A 19,797-nucleotide genomic window follows, 5' to 3' on the forward strand; every position below is an offset into this window, starting at 1 on the left:
ATTGTCACTTATTAAGTCATTTGTATGAATTTGAGTGTTTTGGATAAAACACCAGGAATTAGTGTTTGAAACCGACATTTCTTGGCAGAGGAAATATGTCGTCTAGACTCCACGTGGTGGACGTTAACCACGCCGCACACTCACCATCAGAGTCCACACATCAACACAAGGAGTTTAGTAATGGTATGGATGAGGTTATATAGCAGCAGTTTAACTGGGGTCAGGCAAGGGTGCCACTATTGGCTATAAAAGAAGGCTCTCTGGAACGATGGTTGAGTTATGACTTACTGCTTTCTAAAATTAACTGTAGGTGAATCGTGAGTTTAAGAGGTGTTTATCATACATATCCATTTAGTTTTGTTTATTTGTTGTTCTTCGCTGCCTTTTGTGTCACTGGATTTAACTTTTGGTTCATCAGCCAGCTGGCTTCTCCTCTCTGGCCCACATTTAGCTCCTATCTAATCAAAAGTATAGCTGAGATAAATCCTTTGCCTCAATTAGAAATCTGTAACACAGAATGTTGCTGCAAAGCTCCTGACTAACGTTTACTCACATCGTTAGCTAGGCTACATGCAAATTTCTGCAAGTTTTAACGTATAACTCTGCAAGGTCGAGCTCCAGGTTATGTTTACAGCCTGAATTTGCTTCTGTTTTCTGTTTGTTTTCTGCAGATTCAGGAACTGGAGACAGAAAACTCTGAGCTGAAGAAGCAGCTGCAAGACCTGGAAGAGCAGCTAATGATTGCACATGTGCCACCAGTAAGAGCACGACGCTCCGAGAGCGTGTCTGCAAAGTGTCTACTAACCAGAGCCGACCTCTGGCAGCTTTTAACTGCTCATGTTTTACCACTTCTGCACCACAAACTAAATCTAAACTGTAAAACATCCGTTTTGATGTCTTGAGTCGGCAAGAAGCGGCTGGAAATGTAGAGGTTGGCCCGAAGCTCGTGGTTTTCCAGCCATGACTCAAGCGAAGCGATTTACCCACCTGATTGGTCTGATGAAGGATGCGGTGCATCCTCCATGTAATTAGGGTGCATGCCAGTGGTTGATACTGATGTGATGCAATTACCTGCACCTGTGCTGCTCTGCGGGGCTGGATAATATTGTCCCCCCTTCGGTCACTTTCTGCCATCTTTCTGCCATCTTTTCTCAGCAGCTGCACATAGATGCAGCTAATGAGGCGTACATGCTGCAGAGGCCCTCCTCTCTCTTCTGGTGTCACAGCATCACGTCGCTCTCCTGTCTGGAAATCTCCTCCGTCACGCTCACCCCTATGAGCTCGCCGGAGTCCAACTTGTCTGCAGGGCTATTAACTCCTCCTCCTGCCAAACCCGCTCTCCCTCCTCCTAAAGCTACCGAGGGGTGCAGCATCCCGCGGCCTCGCGTAAACACCCTACGCTTTTCTTCTTCTCGTGCTTTGATGCTGTTTCTGGAACTTCTGTGTTCTTGCTTTTCTGTCCTCCTCCTCTGCCTTCTGCTGCAGAAACAGTGTGTAGTTGATGTAAGAACACAGATCTCTGCCCGAGGCTTAAAGGTGTGTGTCGGTGTGCAGGCTGGGAGCATCTCCACCAAGCCGCAGTCGACAGACATTTTCGACATGGTTCCCTTCTCCCCTGTGACGCCGCTGGTTCCGACGCCGGCCAGCAACGGCTGCCCACCTCCTCCACCAACCACGCTCCCGCCGGACATTCGTGAGTGAAGGTTTTCCGCTGCGGGAAAGACGTTCGCAGGATTTAATCAGATTGTTTCCTGTTTAATATTTGAAGAAGGACATCAAATGAGGGATGTTTATCCTCTGTCTGTGTCTGCAGGGAAAGATTTGTTTGGCGCAGAGCCGTTTGATCCGTTCACCTGCGGAGCAGCTGACTTCCCTCCAGACATTCAGTCGAAGCTGGATGAGATGCAGGTGAGCTTCTGTCTGAGGCCTGCTGCTGCTCATCAACACAAACCTGACCAGATATTTTCTAAATCGTTGAAGATAACTTCGTAGTCATGCTCTTTGCTCTCACCACAAATGTTTTTAAAAGACAAAAACTCCAAAATGTTGTGTAAAATGTAAATAAAACCAGTGTGACCATTGGCACATCTCATAAATGTATTTGCAGTAAAACATAAAAATCACATCCAAGCTTTTCAGCTCATCTTGAGTTTGATGGCAGGTGTCAGAGAAGTGTGAGCGGTGGCAGAAGGCTGGAACAAGGAAAGCTGCAGCAGGAGGAACACGTTGCAGTTATATAACTTAGTTTGCAGCGGCTCCGGAGTAAAACGAGCACCTCAGAGAGGCAGAGTCTCCCGGAGCTAAAGCAGTAAAACTGTCCACAGAGCAATTTCAGAAAATGTTTCTCAACTTGTAGAGTTTACCAAACAAAAGCAAAGATCCTGAGAATCTGCACACAACTCCATGCATGAGGGACACAGCTGAAGGCCAAAACTGGATGCTGTTGATCCTGGAGTCCTCAAGTAGAACTGCATTAAAACCAGACATGGTTCTCTACTGGAAACCACTGCATGGACTCAAGAAGACTTCCAGGAATCACTGTCTGTGAGCACAATTCACCCTGAAATCCATCAGTGGTTAAAAGCTCCATCATGAAGAGAAGCAGCATGTGACCAGGATCCAGTCTTATCTGGGGGTTCTGCAGTGAGACAAAACGAAAAGCGACATTTTCCTGGAAGACTAAAGAGAAGCAGCATCAACCTGTCAGCAGTTCAAACACAACCATGATCATAAAAACTGGCAACATTCATCAAAACTGGAAGATATTTCAAGCATTTAGGACATCAGCTCCATGTCAGCACTTTTAGGGAAGGTCGTGTGTGTGCTCACTCCCCACTTTGAGCTTCCATGTGATTGGCTGCTTAGATATTTGTGTTAAAGGGACATTGTGTAAGAATTACTCCCTCCTAACGCTGAAATCCTGTAGCACATAATAACAGGTTCTAGTTCCTCGTCCTTTCCAACACCTGCTGCAGCAACGGTGGCCAGCATGTGCCAAAAAGCCTCAACTACACTTCAACAAGTTGTCTCCATGCTGTGTGTTTGTTCTGCTCACTGGTTCAGCAGGTTGATTCCCTCTGCTGACTGGAAGCACTGGTTTAGTTCAGAAGGAATTCACGGCTTGATGAAAACATAATTCCAACCTCTGCTGTCCAGTAAGTTCACATGTAAGACAGATGCTACGCATACAGTGGTGGAACTGTGTGTTTACATGGTTTCAGTAGCTTTCATGGTCCCAGTAAAGCCAGACTGAAAACCAGTGGGAAGGCTTTATAAGCTGCATTTACTGTGACAAGAACACGTCTGTAGCAGCGAGGCTGGTGAATTCTAGCGCTCCTCCCGCCTGAAGAAGGCCAGCGCCATGTTGGTCCTACGCCGGGACGCTCCAGTCACGCTGCCTTTGAAGTCCTTTTCTCTCTTTCTGGGCGATGATGAAGACGGTTCCTGCGCTGCTCCTGCTGCATTTTGCTGACAGCTGACCAGGTTGTCCAGTGTGCTGGACTGGGCCAGACTACTGGGGAGCCAGAGAAGGGAGCAACCTTTGTCCACAAGGCTGTTCTCCTGAACTTTAAACGTCTACAAAGAACGTTAACTTTCTGAATAACATTCCATTTATGTGGAATATTACATTGTCTTTGGGTTTTTTTGCTTTTCTTATCTGTATCTGTTACTTATCATGACGCCATCTTAGCCATCCTAGTTGTTCCTCTGGGATAAATAAAAGTTATTCTGATTCTAATTCTGATTATTCCACGTTAAGCTCGCCAGCAGCTGTAGATTCAAGATACACAGATACAAATGCAGACATTGGTTTTGGCCAGTAAATAACAGAAAATGTTTCACAGTGTCACTTTAATAAGCAGGTGTATTGAAGTGTGTGTGTTTGTAGACGTACAACAGGGTTAGTGAACGTAAAGGCGGGTGATGTCTACTCGGTGGTGAACATGGAGCTGTCCCACATCTTTTAGAGCCACACTGCCTCCATCAGATTCAACATGAGCTAATATTTTCCATTACATATAAAAATATCTGCATTTGATGCAGATTTTCCACATCGTCCTGACTCGTTTTTCACAAGCCCAGTTTCTCAATTAACAGGATACCAACCCCATAAACCTGCTTATGTTTAGGCAGACTGAGCTCTGCAGATGACAGGAAAGCTTTACTTCTTTATTTAGACCCGATTTGTTCAGTAAAAGACGGCGCTGACATATTATACACAAACTGAAATGATTAAAAATAGTCTTTTCAAGCTTCATTTTAATGCTCCGTCTCACGTAAAAATGTTCTCAGGCTTCAGAGCAAATTTCTTTCGTCACATCAGTGTCCCCTAAAATCTGCAGAGCTATAAACGTCCCATTATACACCAGTACAGTCCAGTCACTGCTGACCAGCCTGGAGGTTTGTCTAAATCTCAGAGGCAGCTGAGCGGACATCGGATGGTGCTGATTCTGTCCATCATGTCGTTCTCTGGTGGGAATGTTGCTGTAGTGCAGGAAGCCGCCAGCAGGAGGCGACGTTGCTCTGCATGTTCTCCTCTTCCTCTGATTAACAGCTGAATGTCTTGTCCTTTTCCTCTTGTAGCGTCAGAGATGGTTTGTACTCTTTTTTTCTCTCTCTCTCCTGTGTGTTGTGTTTTTGTCCTGCATGCTATAAATCCTGCTCCACGCTCCTCTTTCACTACTTTGTGTGTGAGCACACACACACACACATTTTATGTTTAAAACATGTCATTTCACACATTAAATGAATCTTTTTTTTTTGTAACTTGAGCCATTATATGATGATAAATGTTGTTAAAACATGAGGTTTCATCAGCTCCTTTCACATCCCGATGCATGTGGAGGTGTTTGTGATCCTGCATGACGACCCAGCATGTTGTTCTCTGCCTCTTCACCTCAAAGGTGCACCGATCACCAACTTCCTCTAATGTAGACATCACTCAGCAATCCTGCTTATCAGTAAAGCTGAAGCTTTAGAGTCTCAGGCCTGTAGCGTCACTGAACCCAGCTGTCATCCTGCTTGTCCTTCCAGGAGGGGTTCAAAATGGGACTAACCTTGGAGGGCACCGTGTTCTCCCTGGACCCGCTGGACAGCCGCTGCTGATGCCAAGAGGATCCCGCTTTGAGGCAGACTTTTAACTCGTTTGTATGAAGAAGTGCCAAAATCCACTCCACGGTCGAGTCAAGATGTCACACTTTTCATCTTGGGGTTTATATGCATTTGCATTTAGATTGGTTTTCAATATTTCAAAGTAAACTCAGATCCATGATAGAAAAGAGATATTTTTGTAAAAAGAGAAGAGAATACTTACAGAGGGGGTAGTTTTGAGTACCTTTGCTTGCACGGGCAAGATGTAAATAGTGGAGTATGTCCGATGGTACACTCTGTGGCAGACTTTTCATACGTGTACGTGCACCTGTTGAATTCTGTATTGTTGACACATTCCTGTTTGTACGCCAGAAACAAGGCGGCAAGAAAATAAACGGAACCTGTATCATTAACTTTCCTCTAACTTCACTGACCTTTGTTTTTACTCCACATTAATTCAACTTTATTTGCTTCATTAATCCTGACTTTTTCCAGACATTTGACTGATTTTTTTCTAATATTTTCTATTTTTAATGTTGTTGTTTTGTTTTTTTTTATCCCATCTGACATGTTTGCGTTGTTATTTCTGTATTTACCTTCTTTTTCATTTCATTCTCCATCCATGTGCAACTTTTCCATAACTGGTCATCTTTTGTTTGCATTGACTTCACTGTTACAGTTATTAAAGAAACTCTTCCTGGAGAAAAAAAGAAACATTTACTCTTCATGTGTGACGTTATTTATATTGATTTCTGTTCTGTTTGATCACAGCAGAAAACAGAAAACTGATTCTAATGGCAGAATTAGCCGCGCGGTGACTTGGTTTACACGCCACATTCAGGGGGATGGTGAAATATGGGAGATGGAACTATATCAGGAAACAGAAGATGTGTTGCCATGGATACAGCAGGCTACACCAAGTGGCAACCTCAGGTGGTTAAAAGTGAAGCCAATGCGGAAGTGCCAAAATTGCATTTCCCCCCTCATCTACTAGAGACTGCAAACAAAGCAAATCCCCATCGACTCTCATATTAAAAAGACCAACTTCCCAGCAGAAATAAACAGTTTTCATCTGTTTAGAAGTAATTTCATCTCAAAATTCAGCATAGCTAGGGGCATGTCTTTTTGATCGACAAGTACTCAACATCCCGCTCGTACAAGTGTAAAACAACCGCGGTTTTTAGCCAGTTAAAAGCATGACTTAAATGTAGCCCATCTCCCTTGTTAGCTGGTTAGCTCCGCATTAGCTTGGTTAGCTCTTAGCTATAGGCAGATCAGAGTTTGAGAGATGTGAATCTTCCACCCCCCCTCTCTCAGCTCCACCTCTTTGCCCATTTTTGTATTTTCCGGGAGAGACGACATGTGGGATGCTGCCACGATGGTGATGGTAGGCCCCGCACGATGAGTTTCAATTCAGCTCTTCAGAAACCTACAGGTGACATCAGGCTCCATCAGTCTTTTATAAACTATCTATGGGTTACACAGAAGTCAACAATATTAACTTCATGTTTAAACAATAAACTATAAAAGTGCTCCATAAAATATAAAAGTGCTTTATATTTGTGGCTTATGTGAGTAAAATAGAGAGACAGAACACAAAAATGTCACTATCTCAAGCTTTTTGAAGATAACACAACAATTTGAAACTTAAGCACAAAAAGTAAAGGAGTTTATGTTTGGTTTGATTATTTCTCCCCTTTAATAACACCAGTTGGTGTTACATTATACATTGTTTGGAAGTCTGATTGGCCAGTTTTATAGTAAGGTGACTGCGATGTAGGGAACGGAAATTTAATTCTGGAAAACCCCTGGAGATGTAGCATCTCATTTGCAAGGGGACCAAATGCGACTGCAACGTAGGGATGGCTTTAACAATTAACTCTTAACTTGTGAATCAATATATGCCAGTTAAAATATGGGATGTTGCTTGTGTACATTTTGTTTGGATATTTTACTTTATTAATGCAGGTTTTTCCATATTGCTTCATTATGTTCATATTACTTTTAATAATATTTTATCAGTTTTTCATGTATTAAATTTAAATATTCTTATATTAATCTGCAGCTTAATTATTTTGTCAATTTAAAAAAAAAATTATGTTTACATATTTTTGTTTAATTTACTCATTTAACTTGTTATGGTATTAAAAGCATTTGAAGTTCCTGAGTTTTATTTATATTCCGTATGGGCCTGGCAATACAGACGTTAAAGCACACTGTACAATTGTAATTTTGTTTTAAGCAGCAAAAGTGTCGATGTCAATATCAGTATCAATGGAAAAATAGCATAAACTAATGGTGCCGTATCAACAGGAAACATTTTGGTGTTCTCTACCTCTCACCTGAAGCCCCCCATAGCCCTGAGTACGATAGAAAACTGATAAGGACTAATAAGGAATTTTTCCTCTGTCAAATGAGAAACAGTCAAAAATTGCCTGAAGCATGTGCTTCTGAAACGTTATCTGAATTTATTCCATGTTTCCGTGCATCATATCCTTCAGTTTGGTCTAGTAGTGTGTTCATACCAAGCATAAAGCAAAAGGAACAACGTGCATTACATGTGCAAGTTTCTGCAGCAGTTTGCAATAGGAAAATACCACTTGCCCTTCAGAAAGAGGGAGTTAACTTAGTTTGTTGTAATGACCGACCGATGAATGAAATAAAATGACACTTGCAGTATTTTCACAGCTTAAATCGTAGTCTTTCAACTTTAATTTAGTTCTCAGTATTTTATCCTTTGGGCTTTAATCATCAGGAACCCAGCTGACAGTAAATGTTGAGTCTCATCACAGTAGGGTCAACGTCTTATGAACTCTCTGGAAAAGTGTGATCTAAATATCAGTCACATCTCAGCCAATGCAGCTGATAACACCAGTGTTAATATTGGTAAACATCATTCTGTTGACCAACTGTTGAGCAGTGCTAACAATCGCATCCTGAAAGCAAACTGCCTTGCTCACATTGCACAATACACCTGCAAGCATGCATGTGACCAGCTGTCTGTGGACATTGAGACAGCTGTCCTTAAGATACACAGCCACTTTTCAGCATCTGCTTCACGAAGAGAGGAACTGCGAAGATTCTTTTACTTTGTGGACGTTGAGCGACACAAAATTCTGCGTCATTATTGCACGAGATGGCTTTCTCTTCACCGAGCTGTTGGCCACTTCCTGCAAAGCTGGCATGCTCTCATCTCATACTTCAAGTCACTTGGGGAGAACTGTCCTATGTTTTAAGTGTTTTGAGGATGAAGAGAACACATGCAACCTGTGCTTCTTCACAATGTGGGCAGTCGATCTACGTTCCTACCCTCACCTATGGTCATGAGCTGTGGGTCGTGACCGAAAGAACGAGATCTCGTATACAGGCGGCTGAAATGAGTTTCCTCTGCAGGGTGGCCGGGCTCTTCCTTAGAGATAGGGTGAGGAGCTCGGTCATCTGGGAGGGGCTCAGAGTAGAGTCCCTGCTCCACCGCATTGAGAGGAACCAGTTGAGGTGATTCGGGCATCTGGTCAGGAAGCCTACTGAACGCCTCCCTGGTGAGGTGTTCCGGGGCATGTCCCTCCAGGAGTAGATCCCGTGGAAGACCCAAGACATGCTGGAGGTGTTATATCTCTCAGCTGGCCTGGGAACGCCTTGGGATCAACGCCTTGGGATCAACGCCTTGGGATCAACGCCTTGGGATCAACGCCTTGGGATCAACGCCTTGGAATCCCCTCTGCAGAGTTGGTTGGGCTGCTGCCCCCGCGACCCGACCCCAGATAAGCGGCAGAAAATGGATGGATGGATGAAATTAAAGCAACAACAGGACTTGATGAAGTTCTATGATACTGTCATTGCTTATGTTGACAGTTGGATTGATTGTGAGTCTAGAGCAGGTGGTGACTGGCCTGAAAATGAGAGAGACCATCAACATGGATCAACTCTATGAGGAGTTTTTAGCTTGCCGGGAGAAAATTCAGAAGGCAAGCCAGGATACAGTAAAAACCACCAGCGAGAAGTGGATGGCAGTTTTTCAAAACAAAGGCAAAGCCAACCAGATCAACATGTTTAAGATCGTCTCATTTGTCCTCAGTGTGCCAGGCTCAAATGCTTTTGTTGAGAGGATTTTCTTTCTATTGGACAATAAATGGTTAGATTTCAGAAACAGACGGAGCACTGAACTGATCAAAAATGAACTCCAAATAACTGTGAACTCTGACATGTCATACAAGGACTTTTCTCTGGCTGTGCAAAATGACAAATGAGTGCTTGAGTCAGTAAAGAGCAACAAAAAGTATCTCTGGAAAAAGTAAACATATGGAGTCATTTGCACTCTGCCTGTTAATTGCCATAAATGTAATCATTTTTTTTAGGTTTATTCATATATGTGAAGTTTCATGTGTATGAAGATACAATTTGCTACCAACTGTTGTTGAAATGTAGACATAAGTTTGAATATTTGAAACAGTCTCCCCAGTATACCGTATCAATGTGTCAATGCAAACAGCACATCTAGACAAAAAAATCTAAGACCCTTTTAACATTGTGTTGATTATTTTGTTTTCTATCATTATTTTTCAAAATGCAAAAAAGTTGCTTATTTGTCTAAGAGAAAGTTGGCAAACCTACATTGCAGTGATCTGGGAAGACCCTGATTGGCAGTTGCTGCAAAATGTCATGCTAATTGCAGAAGCATATTGTACTTTTATCACTTGATGCAAAAAAAGTGTCTATACTTCCTTTTACTTAACATGTAATATTATTGCCCAGTTATTTAGGAATATATTTGTACTTAACCTTTAACCAACTAATTTCATTGTCTATGTAATTGTCTTTAAATTTAAATTCCACCAGGGGGCGCACTGCTCCACTCAGTTGATCTGGAGCATCTGAAGTTGCTCATTGTGACCAACTAAGGCTTCTAAATTAAATTGGTTGGTGACCCAGTTACTTCCTTTGTTTACAGGTTGCCTGCATGCTCCCTACACTGTGTTTATGTCATATGACATTAAACATGAACACAGGAAGCTGAAATGAGTCTGGATAATCTGCAGAAATTTATATTCACCTCAAACAAAAACCACACTTATTGCATGTATGACGTGAATTGATAAACATGCCTCTGCTTTCTGCCTGCAAAGTCCCTCCTTTTCTCTCTATAACCCTAAATCCAAAGAAGCTGAGACTGTATAAATGTGAATAAAAAGAATGTCTTGCAAATCTTAGAGACCCATATTTTATTCCCAGCAGAACAAAACAACATATCAGATGCTGAAACTGAGACATTTTACCATTTAATAAAAAACAGTTACTCATTCAATTTGTAATTTCATTCAACAATCAGATAATCAGAATGAGACGTGCACATGAGACAAGGTTTGATGTCAAAACTGGATGCAGGTTATCATAGGGACTCAGACAGCGCTGTATTAAAAAAACATTTTCTTTAGGAAATCACTGCTTGGACTCAGGAATACTTCCCGAACTGATGAGCAACGTTCATCCTGAATTCTACAAATGCAGGTTAAAGCTCCATCATGGAAAGAAGAAGCCATATGTGAAGAGGATCCACTAACACCACGATCTTCTCTGGACAAAAAGCTCATTTAAAATGTTCTGAAGCAAAGTGTAAAACTGTTCTGTGGTCTGATGGTTGTGCATGTGGAATTGTTTGTGGACAGCATGGACGGCGTGTCCTGCAGACTAAAGAGGAGAGGGAGCATCCAGCTTGTTATCAGCCTGCATCTCTGATGGGATGGGGTTGCATTAGTGCCGATGGCGTGGGCAGCTTCCACATCTGGGAAGCTCCATCAATGCTGAAACATCTGCTCCCATCCAGACAACGTCTGTTTCAGGGAAGACCTTGCAGATTTCACCATGCTGAACCACATCCTGATGGTGGAACAGGAGAACTGGTCCAGCTGAACCACATCCTGATGGTGGAACAGGAGAACTGGTCTGCTGCAGTCCAGTTCCACCAGTACCAAACATCAGCAGAAGTCCTATAGAGGAGCTGTCCCAGAATGGGACAACATTCCTCTTCTAAAACTGGTCTCCTCACTTCCCAGATATTTCCAGACAGATGTTAGAAGAAGAGGAGATGCTAACAACGCTAACATCATCCTGGAATTACTTTTTACAGACGTGTTGCTGCATCAGATTCACAATCAGCTCAGATTTTCCATGAAATAATAAAATGTCTCAGTTTCACCGTCCGACATGATGTTTATGTCTCACTGGGAATAAAATATTGCTTGTTTTCCTCATAAATCTATAATAAATATCAAATTTAAACCACAAAGTTGCATGGAAAAACACTACAAATTTAATAAATTGCAGTTTCTTAACTATGAAAAAGGAGTTTGTGTGCAGAAGGAGCTACTAACCAAAACTACAGCTGAAGTAATTTGACAAGAGTTTTGGGGGATAATCAAGCATTTAGTTTAATTTGTTGCATAGCAAGAAATACAAAGCAAACAGCCACTCAAAGCCATCTTGTTCTATAAAAACTGATTATACGAAGGGTTTCAAGAGCATATAAGTCCAGGATACTGCATAGGGGGAACTGACATGCATTAAAAAAAGGATATTTTGTGCTAGCTGACCATACTGACGATGAAAGCAAAAAATGTCACCAATCACCACACCATCTCACTCCTCCCTCCATCGTTGACAAAAAGGTCTTTATTTGCATCCCCGAACCCTGTCCTGTACCACGGGACCGGAAGAAGTGCACAAGGATCACACAACTTACAAAACAGCACCTTGGAATGACAAAGATTTACATGTAGTGTCATCTTTTTCTCAGTTCGGTGACGAGGTAGCAACACTGAGTTATGAACAGATCTAATCGACCTCGCGGTCAGAATGACTGGGAACAGACATCAGATCAATACACCGCTAAGCAGATGTTTCTTATCAATAGCACCACAATTCGTTCTATTTAAAAATACTACCAATGTGAAAATGTGTTAAAAAAAAAAAACAAAAGAGAGAATAGTATGACGGGACGTTGGACGCAGCTTCACGGGAACTGTTCTGGGCTTATAAACAGCAGTTTTAAGTCAATCTTTTAGATTCTTTGGCAGCGATTTGTGAAATTAATTTAAAGATCTTTGGATCTTCACAACGTCTGAAGCTGAAAGTCAAACATACACAAGACGACAAAGGAATGATTCAGATGTTTGCCAGCTGTTTGTCTGGAAATTTCAAACATTCATAGTAACTTACAGATCTTCGATGTTTCAAACTGAGTTGAAAGGCATAATAAATATCTTGCCACTGGGCCAGAATAGTCCTCAGTACTGGTATGTACAACGTGGCTGATCGTGTCAGCTGTCAGTTCAACAGTCTCAGGAATCTCCCTCACTCCGTCCCCGCTGACCACTTTATAAGAAGCACACCGGCCCTATTTCAATGCCGAACTCCTGATCTGGGCCACCAATGTCCACAGGGGCCATATCCACAATGGGAAGTCTTGCAGTTTTCTGTGTCCTGTACTCAAACACTGTCTTTCCCCAGTTGCCATTTGCTTGCTGTGAAAGAGAGAAAACAGGTCAGTCATGAGAGATAAAACAGAATTTATAACAGCGTTAAACTCTGTTTTTTCAGGACTTTTTGTCCTTTCAGGCAAAGGTGGTAATTCCTGGTCCAGAAAGTAAAAGTCCAGTCTGGCAGCTGTTCCGACCAGTCACCAAACCAGCTGAATTTAATGAGCAGAGTTTATTTCCCAGGTAAACGAGCCTGTTAGTGAAAACACCTGTTCTAAATGTACAGGCAGATCCAAAAACATGGCAGGACTTTTACTTTCTGGACCAGGAATTGCCACCTCTGCACTCAGGTCATTTTTCCCTGAAGTTTCAGACATTTTTTTGCTGTGTCACCCATGTGGGAGAATAGTTTTGTCAACATGAACGGGACATCCAGAATAAATTTAGAGAAAATTATTTTCCTAAAAACTGCTTTTAAGACATTACAGATGAATATTTTCTTCACTTTTTTGCTCAGTTGTCTCAGTCAACTTAAAAAAATGAGTATAAATATGTATTTATTCAATTATTTCATCCATTTAAATGACATTTTATCACAGGATGACCAAGTTTTGAATCAATAAATACATATGAAATTAGTTTTTTCCATACCCTACATTAGTTTTCTTTAAGATCAGCCGTAAATACTCTAAAGGCTTAATTGTTTCGGTTTCCTCTGAGACATTTTGATCCTCTAAAAACTTGTACATTTTAGACCTGGCTCTGCACAAACACCAACAATGCATCAGATTGAATTGGCATTGAAAGGGTTACAGTAATGTGATTGCACTGAAAAATTCTAGAAAAACGTGGAAAAGATATTAATATGTAAAGGTTTTATAGCGTTTTTTTTTTTTTTTTTTTTTTTTTTACTAACGACCTGAAAGGAAGTAAACTGAAATTCACACAAGGGGTAAAAGCCATTAAAACTATGAGCTGGAGCCACAAGAACCTGCTCTGTGACAAGCTTTGGTCACAATGCTTTTCCATAATGACGCAGAATTTGACTCGGCACATAGAAAACTACAAGGTTAGCTAGCTCGGCTTGAAATGATTTAGCAGAACTTTAAATGCTGAGAAATATTGACAAAAGAAAAGTATGCCCATTAGAGATGTTGTAGAGCCCACTCTGAGGGTCACTGTTAGACTCTACGGATATTAGCATTAAGCTAACAATCTCACAGAACAATTAATGTGGAATGGGGGGGGGGGGTCAGATAAATAAGCCAAGAAAAAAAGCTTTTCACAACACTTTCTGGAGATTTTCAAAACTTCTGGTCTTTGTTGGACATGGCGGCGCCCATGGTCTTAGCGTTAGCTGCTAATGTGGGAGCTAAAGAGCTAAAACAGACGTGTGAATGATTGACTTGGTTTCTACTTTGATTTCTTCCTGCTGCTGGAAGTCATCATGTTTTTCTCTAATGCTGCCCTCACAGTGAGACTGAGTCTTATGTGGTTTTTACAGGAGTTTTGGAGAGAAAACTTAATCCGATTTATCATAATTACATAACAGTCTGATCAAGCAAATCAGATTTTTTAGTCTGCATGAAGGCCTGAATTATCTGCTGACTCCAGAGTTTTGGGGCTCAGTGTTTCCACAAGAAGAAAATAACTTCTTTTTCCCTTTTATGGTACTCTTAACTCTGTAAAGCACTTCGGTCAGTATGTACTGTGTTTAAATGTGTTATAGAAATAAAACTTACTAAATTACTTCTTCATTAAATCATTTTCATATGAAAGTTTGAAAAAGTTTGAAACATCTTCAACAAGACACAAACTTATTTAGTTTTAAAAAAGTATGATAAATGTATGTTTTTGCCAGGTATCAAGCAAACCAGCAAATGCTTGATTAACTTGCTAAAATAGATGCTGAGCAGGTGCTAATCGCTCATTAACAAACGCATCGTGATCATCTAATAATCTCATGCAAATAAAAGCTCGTTGCCTTGAGATAACAGTACAGTAGGGGGTCATCTTGTTAAACAAAGGGCCAGTTTTTTATCACATTTTATCACATGAAACAAGCTCTCTGATGTGAAAATGGAAAAATCAACAAGGAATCTCAGGATACTGGCATAAAAACTGCAGACCTGTCTGCTCCATAAACAACTGGAAGTTTACAGGAATCTTAGTGGTTTAATGTGCTTCAGAGGACCTCAGCCTAGTTGGCTCTGTTAGCCTGAGGGTTCTGTCAGTGTGGTCTGACAGCCATAAGGCAGCAGAAATATCATCTTCTTTTAGGAAAAAATGTCTTAAGCTTGGCTTAAATAATATTTTTATAATAAACTCAATGCATTTTCCTGCATCTCATGTTGTTTAAGGCGCTTCTTGTTTTGGGGGGAAATGTAGGAATAAATCAGGCAGCGGTCTGCAGTGGAGCGGAGTTTGGGGAAATCAGAGGAACTTACTGAGCAGGAGTCCTCCACCACCGCGTATCTGAAGCGGCTGTTTCCTTCCGCTTTCAGCTCCAGGTCATTGGTGCCTTTCAGGATCACAGCTTTCTTCAGATCGCCGGTCTTGCCGTCCTTGTAGCCGACAGAGTTCTTGCAGTGGTAGGTGATGGTCTGCGCAGCCTCTTTGGAGAGCAGGCGGATGAACGTCATCTGCACCGTGACAGAGTTCGCTGGCTGGTCTCTGTTGCCGTATGTGAACTAGAAAGAGAAGAACGGCATGTTCATGCTTTCAGCAACTCTCAGCAGCTTCTTGTCGTTGATAATCCAAAAGAAGCCGCTCACGTGTGTTCCGCCGTTGATGTCGGCTCCAAACCACACGGGTTTGTTTCTGGAGGAGCTCCACCACACTTTACGAGGTATGCTGGACGGGCTGGCAGCGATGCAGGTCTCTCCAGTGTCCATGTTGCAGTGAACCTTGATGGCGTCCTCTGCACTGCCTTGGTTTGGATCCACCCAGTACTCACCTGCACATGGAAACCATTAGGATGGAGAACAACATCCATGTTATTCTGAAACCCATTTGTCCCACGTCCTTGAGACACTCACCGCTCTTCTTCATGGGGTAGCATCGCTTCAGGTCATCACAGGTCCTGGCAGGGTGTTTCCTGCTCCCGTCTGGGCTCTTCATGCTGTCGATCTGGCTGCTGAGGGCCTTCAGGGTGGCCTGCACGCCGGGGTCGATGGGCACTATGGTGGAGGAGTTGCTGTTGGGCAAGGCCTCGTCTTCACTGAATTCAGGAGGAGGAGGGGGTCCCGAATCGTAATCCTGCGGGCCTCCAAACAAATCATCCATCGCTGCCATGGGAGGTCCTGGAGGGCCAGGTGGGCCTGGGGGTCCAGGTTCTCCAGGGGGGCCCTGTGCATTTGGTAGAATGTTCAAAGTTTGATTAAAAGTCTGAACTCTGCACAGCTGAGAAGAAGAGTTTTTTTGTTTCCTGCTTACAAACATCTGTTTAAAAGATGTTCATCTCTTTAACGACCTGCTTATCCAGCTGTTTGCAGCAGTCCTGCACGCTCTCTGATCTGGATAATGAGACTGTACCTCTGGTCCAATTTCTCCACTGAGTCCACGGGTTCCCGGAGGTCCCATTGGTCCCGGTTGACCGATGTATCCTTCCTTTCCAGAAGGTCCAACAGGTCCCGGAGGCCCCTGAATCACATTCCAGCAGAAAGTCGTTATTCTATAACGTCTACATTTGGAAATGAATTTTAAAAATGTTTGTAAATAAAACTTTTGTTTGTTAATTTATTGTTCTGCATGAATCCAGCTGCAGATTCTGACGTGAACGTATAATTTACCCTCGGGCCGCTTGGTCCAACAATTCCTGGCGCTCCCTGCTCACCAGTTGTACCCTGAAAGTAAGGAAAAAATGTTAATTTGTCTCTCTGGCTCACATTTTGCCAAGGAGCCAACGTATAACACTGAAGCAGGAAACCATGTGAAACGGTTTGATTCCTCAGTTGGTTTGGTTTTACTATCAGTCTCAATTTTTACAGATTAAGTAAGAAAAAAAAATAACAACACAAATTTATCCCCAAGTTGCAATCCGAGTGGAGCTTTGGGAATGTTTTCCTCAGTTTCAGGTGGACTGTTTTCCCCCACTTTCCAAAGACATGCATGTTATGTAGGACAGGGCAAGTTGCAATGTTGCATATCTCCTTTATGCTTCATTTAATCTATTTTCATTTAATCAATTTTATCATAATTAATTTGCTTATGTATTATTAATTAATGTATTTTTATTTAATTTAACAAATGTGTACATTTCAAATAAGATCTTAAAACAATCCTGATACAGATTTGAGCTTTTCATTTCATTCATTCATTTTCCATACCGGTTAGTCTGCTTAAAGATCACAGGAAGCTGGAGTCTATCCCAGTGATCTTTAGGCGAGAGGCAGGTACACAGTGGACAGGTCACCAGTCCATCACTGGGCCAACATAGAGACACAAGCAACCACACACAACACACACACACCCTCACTCCTAGGGACAATTTAGAGTAACCAATTAACCTAACATGCATGTCTTTGGACGGTGGGAGGAAGCCGGAGTACCTGAGAACCCACGCATACACATTCACACTCCACATAGAAAGGCCACCATTTGACCATTGAGTACTTTTAATTTCCTTTCATTTTCAATTTATTTTCATTTTTATTATTTTCATTATTAATGTATCAATATATTTTTCTGTTTTATAGATTACATTAAAAATGGCTTTTATCATTCTTTCCATCCTACCATAAACAATTATCCACCATATGTGCCTCCATTAATGGGAAACATAATTTATGATCATTCCAAATGTTGTCTCAGAGGCTCATAAGGCCAGTTAACATTCCCTGAATGCAGCAGGAACCTTTTGTCATAATTTTTCAGTTTTTTTTTAGACGTTACATAGATGTTTTGCACCGCAGCTGGTAGGAGGAGAAAGTCTCTGATACGAACCAGACACAGCAACAGTTAACTTACTGGAGGTCCAGGAAGACCCTGCAGACCAGTGAAGCCTCGGTGCCCCTTTTGACCTCTCTCACCATGGTCACCCAGGTCACCCTTATCTCCTCTTGGTCCTTGGGGTCCCTGAAGTTAAAATGATTCATTATCTTAAAACTAGTTAGACTTATTTTCTTGTGTTTAACACAACTTAAGCAAAAGAATTCATGACGTCAGTGTAATGAAGACTCACCACTAATCCTCTCTTTCCAGCTGATCCAGGTGGACCTTGAGGTCCTCTTGAACCCTGCAGATCAGAAAAATGATGAGGACTTCAGGGTCAAAGAGGAAAATTAGAGAATCATCCTAATCCCTAAAATAGGTTTGGATCAGAACAGAAAGTTTCTGACAAAATGCCCTCAGAGGAAGTAAAAAAACCACCCACCGCCTCTCCTCTTTTTCCTGAATCACCCGTTGCACCAACAGGACCAGGAGGTCCAGGAAGTCCTTGAGGACCAATCAAACCTTCTGGACCAGAATCTCCTCGGTCTCCCTGAAATTTAGTTCCTGTCAGTCATTTGTGACATGAAAAAAGGACCAAAGAAGTTCTGATTCTTTCATCTCACCCTTTGTCCAAGAACACCATCCTTTCCAGGTGGTCCGTCAGAGCCTGCAGGACCCTGAGGACCAGACAAATTCACCATTAAACAGCTTCAGAGTTGCAACCTGGCAACCAGTTTAAAACAAGTACTTACATCAGGACCAGGATCACCACGCGGTCCTTTAGCACCGGGAACACCAACAGGACCTGAGGGGCCTTTATCTCCAGGTGATCCTGGAGATCCCTGTTTTCCTGGTGGACCCTGCAAGATGAAAACCGGAGGCTTAAAAACACACCAAGGTATCAACTACAGCAGAGAACCTGAAAATGGACTTCAGTGATACCAACCGCTGGTCCTGGAAGACCAGGCATCCCACGCTCTCCTCTCTGACCGGGAAGGCCCACAATGCCTCTCTGTCCTGTAGTTCCAGCTGGGCCTGGAGGTCCATCAGGACCCTGAAACCAGTAAACGTACAGAACTTTTACATTTGGTTCCTTCAAAAACCACAAAGAAGAAAATCCATCCAGACTTCATGATGCGACATCAGTTTACCGTAGGACCATCCTCTCCTGAGTCCCCTTTGTCTCCTGGGCTCCCTGGTGGTCCTGCAGGTCCACGTTCCCCTTGTCGCCCAGGGGGTCCATAATCTCCACGAAGTCCAGGGGGACCTTCTTTTCCTGGTGGGCCCAGAGGTCCAGGTTGTCCAACTGGACCCTGATGGGAGACATTGCAGACGTAAAGTGTTTTATTGTTGTTATTTTTCCCAAATTAAGGAAGATCTTGTCCCAGAACGAGGCAAAAAACCGAGTCCATGCTTTTGTTATTTCAATATTCACTACAACTCAGCCTTATTAGTAAACAATAAATTCACAACAATATTATTTCAGGGCACTTACGGACAAATCAATTCAAAGCAGTTCATTGTGATCCAATCAGCATCCACACAAGCCAGTTAATAAAAAATAATACTGAGCAAAGCCCGGACTGACGCTTTTCCTCTTTACTGTTCTGCCACAAAAAATTGCACCCTCTGAACTGCAGGTTATTTGGGGTTCCTAGAGGCTCCCAGTTTGGCTTCAGGCAGCAAACACCCTCCCTACCTTTAAAATTAGACTTAAAATTTTCCTTTTTAATAAAGCGTACAGGTAGGACTGACCCTGTGACCTTTAAGGCGTGTTTTCACCAAAGCATGCAGCTCGATACGGGCCAGTTTGGTGTAGTTTGGTTCAGTAGACCCTTACCCCTGCTATGATTCCACAGCCAACTATAGCGCTTCCTGATGAATGTTGGAAGCGCTAGAACACACACAAGCCCGGATAACCACCAGTGTGCGTTCTGTCCTCTTGCCGCTTCACTATCACTGTGTCAAGCGTCACTCTATTGAGACAGATCAGTAAGAATGGGACCCTAATGGAAAGTTCACAGTTTTTACCTGTGAAAATGCAAAAAAATCCAAACCTTCCAGTACCAAGCCGAACCCCTCGGTGGAAATAATGCTGCGACATGCTGAGGCAGCTTGGGACCTCCCATGGTGCAATGAACCCTTCCATCCACTTTTATTTCCTTACATGTACATTTGACACTTTTGTTGTCATTAAATTGTTTCCTTTTGTGGTTCGAAGCAGGTATCCCTGGCTAAGTGTTATGGTGCTTACTGACTCCTCCTTCCTTCCCTTTCAACCCCTACTGCTCAAAGTTAATGG

General features: G+C 42.4%; 2 protein-coding genes across 4 annotated transcripts in view; one reads left to right on the forward strand and one right to left on the reverse strand.

Moving 5' to 3' along the window:
- Positions 1 to 5,781, forward strand: part of LOC306766290 (PTB domain-containing engulfment adapter protein 1) — a 127,406-nt gene extending 121,625 nt beyond the window's left edge. For all 3 annotated transcript variants that reach the window (XM_079253955.1, XM_079253957.1, XM_079253956.1), the window contains 4 exons: positions 672 to 758; positions 1,555 to 1,693; positions 1,814 to 1,908; positions 5,035 to 5,781. In XM_079253955.1, coding sequence (XP_079110081.1) covers positions 672 to 758; positions 1,555 to 1,693; positions 1,814 to 1,908; positions 5,035 to 5,106 — 393 coding nt within the window. In that variant the 3' untranslated portion in view covers positions 5,107 to 5,781. The remainder of the gene's footprint in view (positions 1 to 671; positions 759 to 1,554; positions 1,694 to 1,813; positions 1,909 to 5,034) is intronic.
- Positions 5,782 to 11,737: 5,956 nt separating this feature from the next.
- The window catches only part of LOC306766286 (uncharacterized protein), a 49,712-nt gene continuing 41,652 nt past the window's right edge, over positions 11,738 to 19,797 (reverse strand). Inside the window, exons 42-54 of the mRNA XM_079253948.1 lie at positions 18,647 to 18,808; positions 18,442 to 18,549; positions 18,248 to 18,355; positions 18,119 to 18,172; positions 17,938 to 18,045; positions 17,746 to 17,799; positions 17,532 to 17,639; positions 16,355 to 16,408; positions 16,098 to 16,205; positions 15,602 to 15,911; positions 15,338 to 15,519; positions 15,011 to 15,253; positions 11,738 to 12,608 (exon numbers count right to left, since the gene is read on the reverse strand). Coding sequence (XP_079110074.1) covers positions 12,462 to 12,608; positions 15,011 to 15,253; positions 15,338 to 15,519; positions 15,602 to 15,911; positions 16,098 to 16,205; positions 16,355 to 16,408; positions 17,532 to 17,639; positions 17,746 to 17,799; positions 17,938 to 18,045; positions 18,119 to 18,172; positions 18,248 to 18,355; positions 18,442 to 18,549; positions 18,647 to 18,808 — 1,746 coding nt within the window. The 3' untranslated portion in view covers positions 11,738 to 12,461. The remainder of the gene's footprint in view (positions 12,609 to 15,010; positions 15,254 to 15,337; positions 15,520 to 15,601; positions 15,912 to 16,097; positions 16,206 to 16,354; positions 16,409 to 17,531; positions 17,640 to 17,745; positions 17,800 to 17,937; positions 18,046 to 18,118; positions 18,173 to 18,247; positions 18,356 to 18,441; positions 18,550 to 18,646; positions 18,809 to 19,797) is intronic.

Source organism: Telmatherina bonti (genome assembly GCF_933228915.1).
Source record: "Telmatherina bonti genome assembly, chromosome: 15".
Lineage (NCBI taxonomy): Eukaryota > Metazoa > Chordata > Actinopteri > Atheriniformes > Telmatherinidae > Telmatherina > Telmatherina bonti.